The following is a 19,022-nucleotide window of genomic DNA, read 5'->3' on the forward strand; positions in this document are numbered from 1 at the left end:
ACATTTGAAAGCTTGTAATGGGACATTCTGCATAATAAGTACTTTTACTTTTGGTACTTTAAGTACATTGTAATGCCAATACTTTTATACTTTTATTCAATTTCATTTTGTATTCCACACTTTTACGTAACAGAGTATCTCTACATTGCAGTATTGGTACTTTTACTTAAGTAAAACATGTGAATACTTTTTCCACCACTGGAGAGAACTCACTAACGCTATGGACCAGGGCTAATAGTCAGCAGGGCCTCAGTGTGTTTACCTCTTCCCCACAAGAGGGCGCCTACAGCACGCTGCTGAGAGTCCCATGTCATGTCTGCATGCAGGATGTTTTGGTATCCATGACAACATGCAAACGTGAGGGAGCTCTATCCACCGGCCAAGAATATTATTTTAGATAATCCGTTAGGCTACTGCCTTAAACAATGTCGAGAAAAGCCTTGAAAGTGGTAGTTGACGTAAAATTCAGGGCGGTAAGACACATATTTTATATAGCGTGTTTTTTTTTGTTTTTTTTTTGCACAGGAGCATCTATAGTGATCAGTTTAGTAAAGAAAAGACACGCAGGTAATGCTGTTGTGTCTGTGTTAAAGATAGTCTGACAAACACGATGCCACCAACATCTATCCAAGGCTATCTGTGTTGTCGGAGCAGAAACCTCTTGATCATACCACAGCATCACACAAAATTATCAAAAAATTGCAGAATTACAAGCTCAAAACGCGTCGTGTTTCGAGCTTGTAGATTTACTGTTTTTGCTGCTTTTGAAATTGAATCCTGAAAAATAGGTTTCCACCCGACAGAGACGGAATCATTATTCAGATTGCATTAACCCTGCTTTGGAAAATGCAACACAGGTATTGGTAGATTGAATTTAGTGGGATTTTTCCATATAATAGCAAAGATGTGAAATCAAATGTAACAAATACAACATTCTATAGAATTCACATCTGGGTGGTTCTTTGCCTCTTTTGCATTTTGCATTCAAATATCTAAATGTAGATATCAGTTTATAGCTAGTTATTCGTTGCATGCCCTGAGCTGAATTCTGAGCTGCCATAACAACAACATTAGCTATAATGTTTTTATTTTATGGGAGCCCAGAATTCTGCAGTAGAAGTACTGTTTACTTATACTGTACACAGTGAAGTCCTCAGTGTTACTTTAACTCTGAGTTGTAGAAATAGAACCATTTGGTTCTATTTGTAGGCTACTCTTGGATTTGGACTTTACAGTATATGTTTATATTTCCTTATTTTATTGATTCCTTACACTTATGTTGACTTTTTTTGCTATTATTTTAATGTTTTATGCTTTGAATTTTGTCTTTGTTGTTAAATGATTTGTACTTGTTCTGTAATTGTATTCTTGCTCTGTAAAGCACTTTGAGCTGCATTTCATGTCATGAAAGGTGCAATACAAAAAATGTTAATTATTGTTATTATGTTGTGGAGCAAAAATAGCAACTCAGAGCTTGTAGATCAGCTATTTAGGCTATGTATTTATTGATGTAGGTTTAAATAAAAGTCTATAATGACATGCCCAAAATAGGGTTGAAAGAATGAACCCACATCAACATCATCATTGATGCCATCTTAGCATGCATGGGGCCCTTGGAATAATCACCCCCGTGTGGTGGTCCCTCCCTGGTCCCTGCATATTGTTGCTGTCGGGGCAGAAACCTCTTATCTCCGTATTTTTGTATTTTTTGTAAATGAACGCCCTACTTGATCATACTACAGCGTCACACAAAAGCATCAAAAGTAGCAGATCTACAAGCTCTTTTGCACCGCCTTTCGAGCTTGTACATCTGCCATTTTCCCCCCTGCTATTTTTCTATTTGAATTCTACCCGACAGAGACGATATAAACCAATGTGACTTGTTCCCAGTCGTGGAAAGTAACTAAGTACATTTACTTAAGTTCTGTACTGAAGTACATTTGTGAGGTATTTGTACTTTACTTGAGTAATTCCAACTTCCAATACTTTTACTTCTACTCCACTACATCTTGGAGCCAAATATTGTACTTTTACTCCACTACATTCATTTGAAAACTTTAGTTACTAGTTACTTTGTAGATTTTGATTATTATTAAAAAACGTACATGAACCACTTCAGCCCTATATACATTTCGTCCATTTGAAAATAGCAGATCTACAAGCTCACAATGCGTCGCATCGCGACGCATTGTGAGCTTGTAGATCTGCTATTTTCAAAAGATATGTATACATTTGAAAACTTCGAATGGGACTGTCTGCATAATGAGTACCTTTACTTTTACATTTTGATGCCAATACTTTTGCTAATCAAGTTTTGAATTCCAGACTTCCGGAATATTTCTAAATTGCAGTATTGATACTTTAACTTAAGTAAAACATTTGAGTACTTTTTCCACCACTGCTTGTCCCCCCCGCCCTCAGGTGTCGTGTCCTGGGGTGTATCTACCGTCCAGGGATGACGTGTACCTGAGCATGTGCTTCATGGGTCAGTACCGCAGGTCTGAGTGTCTGCCCGCCGTCTTCCCCCTGCTCTTCTACGAGAAGATGACCTTCGAGAAGGTAAAGAGAGCTTCAAGAGTGCAGAGACGTATTGTCACAAAGGATATACGAGTATACTGTACTTGCACTGTGAAAAACTTAGGTTGGGATGCTCCATAATAATACACAATAAAAACAATACGTAAGTAACAATACTAAACCTATTTACAGCCCTAAAGCCATTTCTAAAATAAGGTTAAAAACTGTTTAAAAAACCCAGATCGGCATACAGGGCTTGAATACACAGGACCTTAATGGAAACAAAGCCAGAACCTTTGTGTGACATTTCGCTTTGATTAACCCATTGGCTGGGGGTTGGCTTTTACAAGTCTGTGCCAGTCTGTGCCAGGGGCACACACACACACACACACACACACACACACACACACACACACACGAACACGAACACGAACACACACACACACACACACACACACACACACACACACACACACACACACACACACACACACACACACACACACACACACACACACACACACACACACACACACACAGTCTTGTTTACATGTTAACAATATATATACTTCTCTATTTATGACAAATAGTGATAGCATATCTACTATTGGGACATGTTGTGAGCTTGCAGCTCTACTAGTTTCTCTATTTTTGAAATGTTTGGGAAAAAAAGGAGACTAATTTAGATTTTTTTTAAATGACCCAAAAATGCAAGCCTCATGCCCCCACACACGCACACACGCGCACACACACACACACATACACACACGTGGAATGTGGAATGTTGTCATGACATACAACAGTGGTCCTCAGACTTCTTCGTGTCAAGGACCCCCCCCCAAATTAAAATGCATTTTGGTCGCGCACCCCCCCCCCCCCCACCCCCATACAAGATATGAACAGTATTGTGTAGCCAAGTGAAACGTTATTATTTTTCTTTCCGTTTCTCCCCCCAGATCTTCAGGCATGCTGTGGATCCTGGAGACATCGCCATGATGCTGGAGTGTAGGTTGTGTTTCTGTGTGTTTTACCGCCTTGATCTTCGACCTTTTTTCATTCCAGTTTTCATCTACAAGCTCAAAACTCATCACTTCGCGTCGCGTTTTGAGCTTGTAGATCTGCTACTTTTGAATTTGAATCCTGAAAAGTAACAGTTTTGGACATATGAGGTTTCCCCTCGACAGAAACAATATGCAATTAGGCCACGGACCCCCATTTGATACGATATTTTAATTTCTAGGGCCACAGTCCACCACACTGTTAATTTAACTTTGAGTGAACAATCATCTGATGCAGTTTTATTGTCACATCACAGGTTTAAAGAAGTGGGTTAAATAAGGTGAAGAAACGGGTCAAAAGAAAAATCAGGCTTGCACCGCTGGCCTAAAATATCTTTTAAAAAAAGAAGAGATTATGGTTCCATTTGTACACTCTCCAAGTTACTGATACATAAGGGTCCGTTGGTTCCCAATCTGGAAAACCCATTCTTTTCCCTAAACCTAACCCTACCCACTGAGAAAACCCATTGTTGATGCGCAACCTCTTTTTCTTATTCAGCTCGACTATTTATTAGATGTCTGCATAACACCTTGAAAGTTTTGTTTTTGGAAGTGTACTGTATTTGTAGCGTAGGCTATTTAATTATTAGATTTTTTTTTTTAAACTTTTGCTAACGGCATTGCACTCGTTTTTGTTTCCCTTTTTTTAGATGAGACGGTGAAAGTGGAACTGGTTCAGCTCATACCGCCAGGTACAATAATATATGATTGTTTACTTTTGCTCACTGGTCTAACACAGTGGTTCTCAACCTTTTCTGGGGACCCCCCAAAATAATCATATTGAATCTGGGGACCCCCCAAAATAATCATAATTCGATCTGGGGACCCCCCAAAATAATCATTATTCGATCTGGGGACCCCCCAAAATAATCATATTGAATCTGGGGACCCGCCAAAATAATCATATTTGAACTGGGGACCCCCCCAAAATAATCACAATCGATCTGGGGACCCCCCAAAATAATCATATTGAATCTGGGGACCCCCCAAAATAATCATATTTGAACTGGGGACCCCCACCCTGACAAGCACTTGGAATTGAAGGAGTTGAGCCATTACATTAAGTTTGATTCGGTTCCACAGATACTGTACATATTGTGAAAATAGCTGATCTACAAGCTCACAACGCCTCGCACTGCGAGGCGTTGTGAGCTTGTAGATCAGCTATTTTCACAATGTTTCCCTCTTTATTATTATTTGACAATTTGTCTATACTATAGTATAGTTTGTTGATTACTTTTGATGCATAATGGTCTGATCCAGTGATTTGTATGTTGGTGTTTCCAGTGGGAGAGGCTCTGGCCTGCTTCGTGGAGAACGCTCGCAGTTTCTTGTTCCCAGAACCCAGACTGGTTCCGTGCTTCTCCGGAGGAGAGAGGGAAGTCCTTATGACCCGCGCGCCGTACTTTCCTGTGCGTAACGTAACGTCCACCGTGCTTTTATTCACTCTTTCATCTAGGGATGCCCTCCTTCACGAAATACATGAAATGTTATATTATTTGAATGGGGGGGGGGGGGGGGGGGGGTTGAGATGGATGGATGGATTGTTTGTTTTTAAATCACTGAACGGACTTGCACCTGTTTATATCCTTGACCTCCTGACTCGTTACATAGCTAGAAGGAATGGGCAGCTAGCTTCTGCTTTCACTCTTATTTGTTCTTAATATGTTTGTGGTGTTCCTCTGTTTTTAATTTCCGTCATTGAAGCAACACTCTAACCCTAACCCAAACTAACCAGAAATATCGCCCGCCTCCGTCCCACTCTATCCCAAACTGCTGCAGAAACACTCATCCACGCATTCATCACTTCCAGACTCGACTACTGCAATAGTCTCCTCTACGGTGCCACTGCAAAAAATATCAAAAAACTCCAATATGTCCAAAACTCTGCTGCCCGCCTCCTCACCAGAACCAGATCCAGAGACCACATCACCCCAGTACTCCATGACCTTCATTGGCTCCCAGTAAAACATAGAATAGACTTCAAAATACTCATCACCACCTACAAAGCCCTCAATAACCTGGCCCCCTGCTACCTCTCTGACCTCCTCCAACGCCACACACCCTCCTGCTCCCTCAGGTCTGGCGACGCAAACCTCCTGGACTTCCACAAAAAAATAAAAAAACGCACCTGGGGCGACAGGGCATTTTCAGTTGCGGCCCCCACCCTTTGGAATCCACTCCCATCCCACATCAAAGCTGCCCCCACTCTTGCCGTTTTCAAAGCCTCCCTCAAAACCCACCTCTTTAGACTCGCCTTCCCTGCCCAGACCTAACCAAACCTCACTTTCGTCCTCTATGACAAGTCTTAGCCTTTTGTTTTAGCCTTTTAATGTTTTCTTTTCTTTTGTTTTCTTTTGCTCCTAATAAAATTGTTTTTAAGCTGTTTTGTAAAGCGACTTTGGGTACCAGAAAAGCGCTATATAAGTCTGATGTATTATTATTATTATTATTACTCTGTAAGCCTGTTTTTGAAAAGTGCTATATAAATCAAGTTTGTTATTATATTATACAAATCTAATGGACTGTGATGTTTTGACTTGCAGGGCATTGCTCCAAGGCTAGAGTTCTCCACTAAAACCACCATCAGCGAGTGTTCAGCTGACACCGAGACCAACGTTCACCCCAATGTCCCCATGGTAATAAGGGTAATGTATATAATCCTCCTTTATATCATATGGGACACTTAAGGGTACTGCACAATCCTTTATATCATATGGGACACATACCTGTACACTATATGACAGTTTATTTATGTTTATTTGACAGGGACAATGCAAAAAAACAATGTTTATAAAAACGTAATCTCACAAGAACAGATTCAGAGCTCCGCAACATTCAGAGCTCCACAAATATATTTATTTATTTATTTTCCTTTGCCGATGGATTCCCAGATTTTAGCCGAGGCTAATTTGCGACCCCTGTCCCTGGTACTTTTCTGTACAAATATCTACCTAGTTTTACAAAACTAAGTACAAAAGCAACTAGAAAAAGTGCTCCTCGGAGCACAGGTCTCTGCCAGGTCAGGTAGGTTATTGTGGCCTCCTGGTGGGACTATAATAGGCCAATGTGAAAAGGGTGCCATTTCTTCTTAGGCCTTTCACGGCAATTGGACACTGCATTCATGATTTGAGGCATTTTGTTCCAAAAATGTGTTTTACTAAATTAGACATGCTGGTGTCACTATAACCGGCCAATGTGAAAAGGGGTGGCATTTGTTCCTCGGCCTAGTGGGAATGTGCGTGCAAAGTTTCACGGAAATCGCACGCTGGGTTCATGATTTCAGGCATTTAGTTCAAAACGGACCTATCCTGCAAACTTTGGAAGCCAATGTTAGCCAATTAGGATGGAATATGAAAAATCGAACACATCTGTCTTCAACACATGACTATAGAGATACTATGTACCGATTTGCGTGATTTTTGGCCACAATCTGTAGGAGTAATGTAAAAAAAAAAGTTTTGCAAAAATCGGCCTCCTGGTGGCGCTATAACAGGACATTCGGGGCAGAGGTATGGCTTTGGCATCCAGGGAGTGTGTGCACATACTTTCTACACGACCGGGCCAACAGTGACGGAGATTAGCTGCTCACAGACGGACGGATGGACGGACGGACAGACATTTTTTACTTAAGTAAAAGTACAAAAGTATTGGTATCAAAATGCACTTGAAGTACCAAAAGTAGAAAGTACTCATTATGCAGAATGTCCCATTTCACAAGTTTTCAAATGTATAAAAATCTTTTGAAAATAACCGATCTACAAGCTCACAATGCGTCGCATCGGACGCATTGTGATCTTGTAGATTGGCTATTTTAAAATGGCCAAAATGTGTATAGGGCTGAAGTGGGCAATGTATGTTTTTTGTACTTTTACTCAAGTTAACTTAACTTACTTGTAACAGAGTATGTCTACATTGATACTTTTACTTAAGTAAAGAAATGCAGTACTTTTTCCACCACTGCCAGGCACGGTACTAATGACGCACCTGTGCTAGCAGACGAAGGTCATTTTGACCTTGTACATGTGGCTGTTGCCATGACAACATTTGGCAAGCTATAAAAGCAAACTGGGATGTCCAAAAACTGACGGTGAAACTATTAACACAAATGTTCTCTTATGGGGGTCTGCTGGTAAATACTGTAGATATCAATTTGGGGTTCACATGAGACATTTGAGAAATACCAATTTCATATTCGGAAAGTGTGTATATTTCTTTATGGGGGTCCAAGCAAAGCTCAGAGACATTTTTTTTTTTTTGTGGGATGGCGGTCCGTGGCACAAAGCATACAGTATATTGGGGGTCCTTTAACGCATTGACTGCCAGAGTTAAAACATCGTCTATTGCTGCCCTTGCCAGCAATTCAGAGCGTTTTCACTTACATTTGAAAAATCATAGAATATTTTTCTTCACAAAGATCCTGTGATTGCTTTAAAAGACGTAGGGGGGTCAAAATCTGAGATTTTTTTTTTTGCCGCTGCGATAGTCTAGAAAGCAGAGAAAGATTGACTTTTATAAATCATTTAACATTAGATCAGACGGGGCTGGGTTTGTTATGATCACATTGTTTCCGGGTCTACTGTTCTCCAGAAGTCATAGGATCACTCATTGGTTGGCGAACAGCGTCCTCTAGTGTAAGCCATTGAAAAAACACAACAAAAAAAACACTCGTCAACTTGTCATTGGCAGTGTGGAGTGGACCTCGGGCCAACTGATGAGTGTATTCGTCAGTGGGTTAATGAGTTAAATTAAAACAGTTGAGAATCACTGACATGCACAAACTGCAACGGGGCCTGTACAAATCGTAGTAGACATTGGTGGCAACAGTTTGTATTGTTTGTTACGTCACATCACGTAATGGTCATCTATATAAGCTGTGACTGTAGACTTCCACTTCATCTGAGAGTTAGAGAGTTTTCTGAAAGGTGGAGTGAAAGACAGAGGAAAATAGTAGATTCTTAGATACATAATTACAGTAGATAGAGATGAGACAGACGGACCACTCCATCATCATCACAGTCCATGTATAGAAACAGCTTTGACAATGAAGCACCGCTCCTGAGCCCATCTTGCCAGAATCAGGTCTCCTGTTCTGAGTGTCCATATGCATTGATGTCTCAGGTCTTCCTCCATGAACACATGAAGAGGAGCCACAATGACCTCTTCTGCCAAATGACGATGAATACACAGATCCCCTCAGCAGCCTGTCGGAAAATTACCAGTTCTGCTGTTCAGAAACAAGGACACAAAGACAAACCTAGATCTCACAGTCAACAATCTACCGAGATTTTAACTCGGCCAGAAGTAAAGACACGTCAGCTGACTTACACAGGAAAGAAGACCCACTTATGTAAACAATGTGACCTGCGTTTCAGCCGGTTATATCAGCTAAAGATACATGAACGTATCCACACAGGAGAAAAACCATTCCACTGCAAACAGTGTGACAAGAGTTTTAGTCGGTCAGATTACCTGAAGACTCACCAGCGTGTCCATACTGGAGAAAAACCATACCACTGTAAGCAATGTGACAAGAGCTTCAAGGATGTGGGTACTCTGAACAAACACCAGCGCATCCACACCGGAGAAAAACCTTTCCACTGTCAACAATGTGGCAAGAGCTTCAATCAAGCAATTCACCTGGTGAAACATCAGCGTTGCCACACAGGTGAAAAACCTTTCCATTGTAATCAATGTGCCAAGAGTTTCAGTCAGTTAAGTCACCTGAAGAAACACCAGTGGTTCCACACTGGGGAAAAGCCTTTCCACTGTCAACAGTGTGACAAGAGTTTCAGTCAGTCAGATTACCTGAAGAAACACCAGCGTATCCACACTGGAGAAAGACCATACCACTGTAATCAATGTGACAAGAGCTTCAGAGATTTAGATACTCTGAACAAACACCAGCGTATCCACACCGGAGAAAAACCTTTCCATTGAAACAGTGAGCCAAGAGCTTCGGTCAGTTTTGTAACCTGACGAAGCACCAGCGGGTCCACACTGTAGAATTATCATACCGCTGCACATAGTGTGACAAACACTGTCCTCAGTTAGATACCAGAGCTTGCTGAAAACATATAAAATCCAAACATGGTCTGTGTTGAGTGAAAATATTTTATAAATTAATTCAGCTAGAGGTACGGGCCGCTTCGCGGCCCTCACATCTAGCACCAGTGATCCAACTGATAAGGCCATGGGGTTCTCTATCTGTCAGTCCTTGTCCCTTTTATGGTCATATATGCTGACTGATTTGTTAGGTTCTGATGCCATGATGATACATTGAGGTTAGACAACACAGTCCATATTTGGCAGTGGTAGCTGCATTGGAAAGTCCTTATATGGTTATGGCTGATCATGGTGACATGAGCTTGACTATGTGGTTTGTCCGCTTTAGGCAATTTCACGCTGGCATCGTGCTCCAAATGAGGTGGGTTGCCGCTAAGCATCGGAAACCTTGGTAACAGTGTAGTGTAGTGGAGTTGTCGCGCCGATGTCATGTCCCTTGGGAGTGTGGTGCATGTCGAATTTTAAGTCGGTTGGTCCCATATATGGGCATAGCAGTCAGATCGGCGGATCGGCGGTTCTGGACAAATGGAGCTCCATCAATTAAGCTCCACTTAATCTGAGAGATTTGAGAGATTTGTCTGTGACAATGCTTTGACAATCCACTGATGTTCTACTGAAGTGCCAAAGGCAGGCTGTCTGAAACTTTGGAATGTCACATTACAGTGGTTTGAGACATAAGTCGGGGGCAATGGAACTCCACAATTTTGCAAAATACATTAGTTTTCTTTTTTGTAAAAAGAAGTAAAAGTAGCTCAGTCAAAATGTTACTTGAGTAAAAGTACAAAAGTAATTGCTTTTAAATAAACTTTGATAACTCTGAGTGTACTCATAGAACTACATGGCCCGTTGTGAGCTTGTAGGTGTGCAATTTTTGGCGCGTGAAACTGAAACATAATTTAGGCCTTAGCAGTGCCAGAGATAGCTCTGCCATGTTGGTGTGAAAAGCGACAACCAAATAATCAAAGACAATTAAAATGTCACTGCTGTAGGATCTCTATTTTAGGGGCACAATGAATGCTCGGATCGGTGGTTCTTGACAACCACCTGTCCGACCAACCTGACTGTGACTGTGTGCACTACACTGGGGTCAAATGCACGCGTCAAATTTTCTAAAAAAGTCGCTAGGTTCCATATATGGGCACAATTAATTTAAGCCTAGAATCAAGCCATCCAGGGTCCTGGTGAATCATGACCATAAAACGCTTGAATCTGTGAAAAAACTTTTTTGAAAACGGCAAAACAAAGGGTACTTATATATATAGTAGGCCTATATCATATAATTAAATATAACATTTTTAAAAATCACAGAAAAAAATGTTTAATGGTCATGATTCACCAGGACACTGGATGGCTTGATTAATAGGCTTAAATTAATTGATATAAATATTTTTGGAAATGTCAATGGGAAAAATGCATTGACTATTTTGAAGTGGAACCAGAAAATGGCCGCCACTGCTATGCCCTATACAGACATGACAACTGACATCTTTACGCTTCTCTTCACTTTTCCTGTATTCCTGAAGTATTGCCGACCCCCACCCGCCCCCCCACCCCCCCCCCCCCCCCCTTTTGTCGTTCCTGTACGGCCTTTTTGGAAAAGACACACCCGGCACCATTCCACACTTGGTAAATTCCCCCCTTTGTCCATGACAATGCTTGCACAATCCACTGATGTTCTACTGAAGTGCCAATGGAAGGCTGGCTGAAACTTTGGAACGTCACATATTTTTTTGTGGTCTACTCTGTGAGTCCTTCATTCAGGCTAGGCCAGGAGTACTCCATGATGCTCCTGAACTGGTTTGTGTAGATATTTATCGTATGTGACTGTTTATGATACAATATGATAATGTAGTCGCTGTTTCTCCATATTTCAACGTTTAAATGTTTTTTTCCCTTTTTTGTTTGTAAATTAATGCCCTACTTCGTTGAGTGTCATCATGTCACAAACGTAGCAACAATATCTTTTTTGGAAGATTTGTGAAAGTGACAGGGATTAAGTGTGTCTGTGGGTTCTATTCATAAATATTGAACCGGGTGGAAACCTCATATGTCCAAAACTGCTACTTTTCAGGATTCAAATTCAAAAATAACAAAAGTAGGAGATAGAAGAGCTCAAAACACGTGACACCGCAGTATAATCGAGTCGGGCATTCCTTTAAGAAAAAAACACAAGAAGTTAGAATATGGAGATAATATAACAACAATAATATACATTTGGTTCCAGAGGCCCGTGACAAGGAGGCGAGTGAGGAGGTCCCGCCGGCAGAGGACCGTGTCTCCTCAGCGGACACGCTCACGCACGGCGGATAGAAGACACAGTGGACGGACGGCCAGAGGGGGGCGCCATTCTCAGCCCAGGTCGCGCTCCCTGTCCCCGCTCACCGCCAGCTACCAGGGGAACACGGAGCGCCTGGCCCAGCTCAACCTGGGGGGCTCCTCCCGGACTCCTTCCCCGTTCAGCTGGGACAAGTCCACCGCTTCGGACCCCGGCCCTCGGGAGGTAAAATAAATACCCATGACTCCAAATGTATTTGTGTTTTGTTGGATTGTATTCTACAAAAATGCTACGCGGCCCTCACCTCTAGAGTTCGAGACCTACGTTCCACCGCCGATGTGACTGATATGCTCATATATGGAGATCTGTGTGTCTGTCAGTCCTTGTCCCTTTTATGGTCATATATGGAGATCTCTGTATTTGTCAGTCCTTGTCCCTTTTATTCCCATATATGGAGATCCCTGATGTCATCAGTATATGCCAAATTGCCCATACAGTATATGGGCCTGCTGATATAACTATTCATATGGGGAAAATATCATATCACAATTTATTTTTGCCAAACTCACACTCCACGATCGTATCACAATTGATTTTTCATGTTGGTTTTTGGGATTATTATCTCGCTAGCCAATCACAGTACGTCCTGCGAAGTGACGTGCTTACATTTTTTACATTATTATTAATTTCATCATGCGTCTCGCAAGCCAATCACAGCACGTCCTGCAAATGTTTTCAGACCCTATGGGCGTGTTTTCCACAGCATGGCGTCACAGCGAAAGACAAATTTTCACGACGGAAAGAAAAACTTTCACCACGGATGGGTCCTAAACCCTCTTATAGGAGCGGTTGCACCGCTCAAAAATATATAAAATTGTAATTATATTATATTGTGATATCGTTGTTTCATAGACCTGGTTGCTTATTTCTCACGCACAATCTGGCACGCATGAAAAGGACCCGTATGAGACTGTACACGGTACACGACCGACCGACCGACAGAATGCCGTCGCGCATGCGCGGGACTCTCAACTGTATAGATAGATATATTAAAATTGCTATGTGGCTTGATGGTGGGTGGGTGTTTTGCAGAAACCAAACAGCGGAAGGGCCAATCAGCGTCTGTCAATCACAGGGCCCTGAGCGCAGACACTGATTGACTTTTCCACTTTTTGGTTTCTGTCTGTAAAGTACAGTAAAAGCAACTAAAATGTTTTGCATTGCAGTCATGTCTATTCACAACTCATTTATACAACTCTCTGCAAGGATGTGCTTGTAGAACCACTGCACTAATACAAAGCCAATAGAAACACATACAAACATAGAAATGCAATCGAATCAACAAAATGGAAAAGACAGTAAACGTTCAGTAAACATAGTAAATATTAGAAAGTATATGAACCCTTTGTCTTTCCCCAAATATCAAACATTGACTTGAGATATGGGTGTTCTGGATTATCTGGTTTATCAGACTCATTGAGCTGGTCAAACTCAGTGTGTTGCCTCCTCTCTCTGCCCTTTACCGCCTTTTGTGTGAAAAAGGGACATCCTGGTGATGGATATCCTTGGATAGCCTAGAGATGGATATCTTAGAGATGGATATTCTAGAGATGGATAGCCTAGAGATGGATATTCCAGAGATAGATATCCTAGAGATGGATAGCCTAGAGAAGGATAGCCTTAGAGATGGATAGCCTAGAGATGGATATCCTAGAGATGGATATCCTAGAGATGGATAGCCTAGAGATGGATATCCTAGAGATGGATAGCCTAGAGATGGATATCCTAGAGATGGATAGCGTTGCGCACCTGGATGGCGTGTTTCCGCTTTTGCATCAATTCCATTCCGCCACTGAATGCATGTCATGTAAAATGTCGTCCTGTTTGCAGATGTTGGACACGTGGCCCGGGGCCCGACGATCCCCCTCACCCAGTAGGGCTGCATCTGCAGGTAGGCTGTCTTCACATCCCATCATATGCATGTGGTCACTATACACACATACACTATACCTGGGGTCTTCACTGTGTTTCAGGCGAAGGATCCTTAGCTAAGAATGAGATTAAGCAGGGACCCCCACTATACTGTGTCGCAGATTAAACTTGTTCATAGATTTCATAGATACATTCATCATCAGTGTTGTGTTTTTTTGTCAATGTTTATTTTCAGACATTTAACCCTCAATACGTGACCTTTGGTTCTGTACTTGGTCTGCTCTCTTTCCATGTGCACCAAATCTCTTGGCTGTTTTCCCCAGAATATGGATGCTATAGTTCAAGCGGTTAATGCTAAAAACAAAATAGATAAAATGGATAATAGTTGACATTAAAGATTACATCAACCTCAGTTACACAACCTTTGCTCCATTTCTGGTCTATATACAGTATGGGTAGGGCACAAACATGAAGCCTTCTGAAATTATTTTCTCCCTCCTTTTGGCACGCAGGAAGATATTCATCCTCCATCAATGGTGTGGTAAGATGAATTTGTTTTCTTCCTCCTTCTTTAGTTTTTTAGATCAACAGGTGGAACTGATATCTGTTATGCTTACAGATGGCTTGGATGTTATTGTTTCTCATTTGCCGTAAAATTTATTTTTATGTCAAAATTGCAACTACTGAGATGCAGATCGTTGCTGTCTTTTTATCCCCCCCCCCTCAAAAAACAGCCGATCTTCAAGCTCGCTAACTTGTAGATATACTATTTGTGCTATTTTTGAAAATAAATGAATAAGTGAACGTGGCTAAGTGCGATTGTGGGTTTTTATAAAGATTGAATATATCCATTTCCTGAAAAGTACACAGTTTTGGACATGCATACAGTACAAGACGATATGGTGTTGAAGCATAGTTAGTCTAATCCCATTTCTGTCTGGCATTCATCCTGGGTGTGATCGGACCAGCGAGGAAACGCGTACAGTAAAAGTCGGATCGGTCAATGATTGACGATGCTGAAGCCAATTGAAGCGGCATAAATTGCTGACTCATTTCTAATGTCATCATCTTGCAGGTGGGAGGGACCTCCAGCATAAATCGCTGACTCATTTCTAATGTCATCATCTTGCCGGTGGGAGGGACCTCCAACATAAATCGCCGACTCATTTTCTTTTTCTGTTGCTTTTTACCCCAGTTTTTTTTCTCAATAATTTAGTCATTGCCAAGTAATGCCTCCCCACACACATGTTGTGTGTTGTCACTGCTGTTGTATCTTGACGCACCTGCCAGTGAGGAGCCCCCACCGGGAGGACGTAGAGCCTTCGTCCTACTCCTCCCGCCCAACACTCCCTGCTGACAGGCTCCGCCTCCCCCAGCCCGTAGGAATACATGGAGTGACATTTATCACCCTCCCCCGTCCGGCTTCCCTCCCCCCCGAACACGGGCCAATTGCGTTCGTATAGATAGACACTCGACAAAGCCCGATGCACCACGGCGGATTCGAACCCACAACCTCCGCCGTCTCATTTCTTATATCATTTGCAGGTAGGAGGGACCTCCAGCTCCTCTGACAACTTGGACGACTACCCACAAGTCCGTAGCTCCTCAGCGATGTGGCGGTCCCATAGAGAAAGACATAATGGGTCAGTACCCCCACCCCCCCATCCCCCAGAAGAAAATAATTCAAAATTATAAAGCTAAAATCTAAAATGACACAGATGCTTTCCAGGTTTTAATGGGTCAACAATTCCGCTATAACCCTAGCCTCCCTATTCTGTGCATGTTGTTGTCATAATAGCCGAACATTCTGTGAAAATAGCCAATTAAAGAAATGCATCTAGAAGCTCATAAAGCATCGCGCGGAGAAGCGTTGTGGGGTTGTAGATCAGCTATTTTCAGTGAAGACTTTTGGGGTAGAGGGAAAAAAAGGAGGGTGCCAAGTACGGACACCTGGGGGACCCCGGTCAATGACGTATATATATATAATAGGGTCTAACATTTAAATGGTTAAAGTGTTTCAACTAGGAAACCAAATTACTTATGATATATATATTTACTGTTGGGCCTCCATATCTAAACTTTGTGTTTTTTTTGTAAATTAATAAAGGAGATAGCAGATTTACAAACTTGATTTTCTTTTATGTGAATCCTGAAAAGTAAGAGTTTTGGACATAAGGTTTCCATCCGACAGAGACCTTTGACCCAAAATAATTTTGACCAATACTGCACTTAACCACTTAAACCCCATATGGGTAACCGGAGTCCCTCAGGGCTCAATACTAGTGTATTTTCCGTTTTGTGTTTTTGTGGGGAAAACTTTTGCTGACAATAGCCGATCGATCTGCTATTTTCAGCAAAAGCTTTCCCCACAAAAAGGATTTGGGGGTTTAATGGGATAGTTCACCCCCAAAATGACTTTCTTCTTTCTATCGAATTCTATTTCTATCGATTACACACCCCATGGCGACTTGAATTCTTGGAGATTTTTTAGTTTTTGTCGCACTCCTAAGCCAATAATTTGATGACTGGCAGTGGTTCCGATAGGAGACACAAAGGGTCTCCTTTGTGTCTCCTACCGGAATCGCTGGTCATCAATTTATTTGGGGTGAACTATCCCTTTTAAGTGGTTAAGTTTTTATTGCAATAATTGCCGAGCAATCAAGTCCTTTGCTGACTATATTGCTGTGTTTTGGGGGTTTTCTGTACCCTAGGTCACAGGACCAGTGGGCCCAGGTCCATGAACGCGTCCGTGGGCTCCTGACCACGCCCAAAGCTGTGCACCGTCTGAACTATGTGAGTAATGTCCTCCCACGCACGCGCATACGCGCACGCACGCACACACACTGTACACTACAGCAGCGGACCCATTTTTTTCGGTCAAGAGCAGCTCTCTCTGTTTTTTTCCCATTATTTTTTATCATTTAAACACATTTTCAAAAATGTACAGAAAAAAAAATGTACAGAAAAACTAAAAACACACAAATGTTTCAGATTTTGTTTTTGGAAAAAAAATAGGTGTTCAGTGTCTTGCTCAAGGACACTTTGACACTATTGCCGCGGATCGAACCACGGCTTCTCTCTCCCTACCTCCTGAGCCACTGGTGAGATGGTTATGGTCCGTTTCGGGGCTGATCTGACTGTTATCCGTGATCCTCTAGTGAAGATATTGGATGTAGATCTCTTATTTTGAGCTTTTCTTCCTGAAAACTAGTGAAGCTGTTTGGCCGACAACAGTGCTCTCACCACCGACTGAGCGCTGTAGAGTGCCACTGGTTCTCAACCTGGGGTTTGGGGACCCCCTAATGTCTTTTTGGGGAATTCCAGGGGGTCCCCATGCAGCTACAGTAAATGATTGATTGTCATAGGAACCAAATGGACCCCTAAAGGTGTAGGAAGGGATGTTTGCTTGTTAAAACAAGTTTTAACCTCTATATTCTGTACTCATTGCTCTTGCTATGTAGAGTGTTTGTTCAGTAACAGTGTTCTCCCCGTCTCTCCAGTTCTTTGGTAAACAACCTGAACCAATCAGGAGAGAGAACTCATTCAGGACACGGTATAAATAAGTGAAACTGGAACACTATAAAAAATGTTTTGTTTTTTGTTTATTAAAGCGCTGGAGAGACGGGGACTCCCCTGTCCCACTGAACAAACACTCTATAATGATAATTACTATCAGAATATACAGCTTGAACTATTCTTAGCCTTCTGACGACAGAGTCACGTGCCTAAAATAGCCGACCTATAAGCTGTTTTAGGCACATCCGCGACAGGTCGTGAGCTTTTAGATCGTCTATTTTCGGAATGCAACACAGTGCACCATTGTACGACAGAGCATAGATTAGGCGTTACGGGTCTCTAACCCGGGTCTTTGATCAGGTCCATTAGCAATGAGAACCATTTCTTGAAACGGTGCCATCATTGTCACTGTTCGTTGTTGTCAGGCTGAGTCCTTTGTATTGACTTTATTGGCTTCCATGGGCTCAGCCTGCCGCCCAGTAAAGATTTGCACATGTGACAATACACACACACACACACACACACACACACACACACACACACACACACACACCCTAAGTAAGTGTAAATCTCCTCCTGCCATTTTACCTCCAGGACATTTCCTTAATGGAAGTGTATGAGATCGATTTTCATTGTTCACTTGTAAAAGAGATGTTGGCGCACGACTCAGGGTTTTGGCAACGTTGTTGTGGAACAAACAGTGGCCGCTTTGTTTTAAGGGAGGTATCACTTTGTGCTGGGGAACAGAAAACAGGAAAAAAAAAACAGCTGGGAGTGTCTAGTTTCTTGTGTTTGGTAACTAGTGCAGTACCTGTTGTGAGAGTGCTTACAGCTAACACAGGGAAGTAGTCAGAACCTTCCCTTAAAACATGCGGGACAACTCTTCACACGTCCCAGACTCTTCTCCCTCTTGGCTGCCAAACTGTGAAACTCCCCATTGCAGTTAGAACTGCAGACTCACTCCCAATTGTCTGCCATAATCTGAAGACTCACTTCTTCAGACTCCACCTTAGCACTTGTCGTAGCACTTGCCCTAGCCTTTACCATGCAGTCTTATGCAAAGGTTAAAATGTAACTTAGATAGCATGTTATATAGACAGATGCCAGTTTCATTTGTTGACCTGCATCCTATAGCTTGTATAGTTTCAATGTACATATCATATTTTTTTAAATATAATTATTATTATTTTTAATTTGGCGTAGCCAATTATTTTTTAACCCCTTTTCTCCCCAATTTAGTCGTTATGCCAATTGATTCCTCCCCGCACACATTTCTGTGTTGTCACTGCTGTCGTATGCTACTGACTCACCTGCCAGTGAGGAGCCCCCACCAGGAGGACGTAGAGCCTTCGTCCTACTCCTCCCGCCCAACACTCCCCACTGACAGCTGCCACCCCAGCCCTTAGGAGTATGTGCAATGACCATTATCACCTCCCCCCCCCCCCCGGCTTCCCTCACCCCGAACACGGTTTGTGTTCGGGTAGACGCTCGACAAAGTCGGATGCACCACGGTGGATTTGAACCCACAACCTCCGTGGTGGTGGGCACATACTTTTACCACTGCACCACCAGGCACCTCTTTTGATACTATAATGTTTATACTGATTATATTGTGCTTGGTTTACCTATGATCCTAGAGGCACTACACTGTCTCTATG

At 42.2% G+C, this 19,022-nt stretch overlaps 1 protein-coding gene across 1 annotated transcript in view; it reads left to right on the top strand.

Moving 5' to 3' along the window:
- Positions 1–425: 425 nt before the first annotated feature.
- spata6l (spermatogenesis associated 6-like) overlaps positions 426–19,022 on the top strand; it is a gene marked incomplete at both ends in the record, with an annotated part of 19,213 nt that continues 616 nt past the window's right edge. The window contains 9 exons of the mRNA XM_084042373.1: positions 426–473; positions 2,422–2,559; positions 3,474–3,522; positions 4,226–4,267; positions 4,863–4,987; positions 6,122–6,223; positions 11,866–12,141; positions 15,394–15,491; positions 16,560–16,641. Coding sequence (XP_083898499.1) covers positions 426–473; positions 2,422–2,559; positions 3,474–3,522; positions 4,226–4,267; positions 4,863–4,987; positions 6,122–6,223; positions 11,866–12,141; positions 15,394–15,491; positions 16,560–16,641 — 960 coding nt within the window. The remainder of the gene's footprint in view (positions 474–2,421; positions 2,560–3,473; positions 3,523–4,225; positions 4,268–4,862; positions 4,988–6,121; positions 6,224–11,865; positions 12,142–15,393; positions 15,492–16,559; positions 16,642–19,022) is intronic.

This window comes from Gymnoscopelus microlampas (genome assembly GCF_963454915.1).
Source record: "Gymnoscopelus microlampas genome assembly, chromosome: 19".
Lineage (NCBI taxonomy): Eukaryota > Metazoa > Chordata > Actinopteri > Myctophiformes > Myctophidae > Gymnoscopelus > Gymnoscopelus microlampas.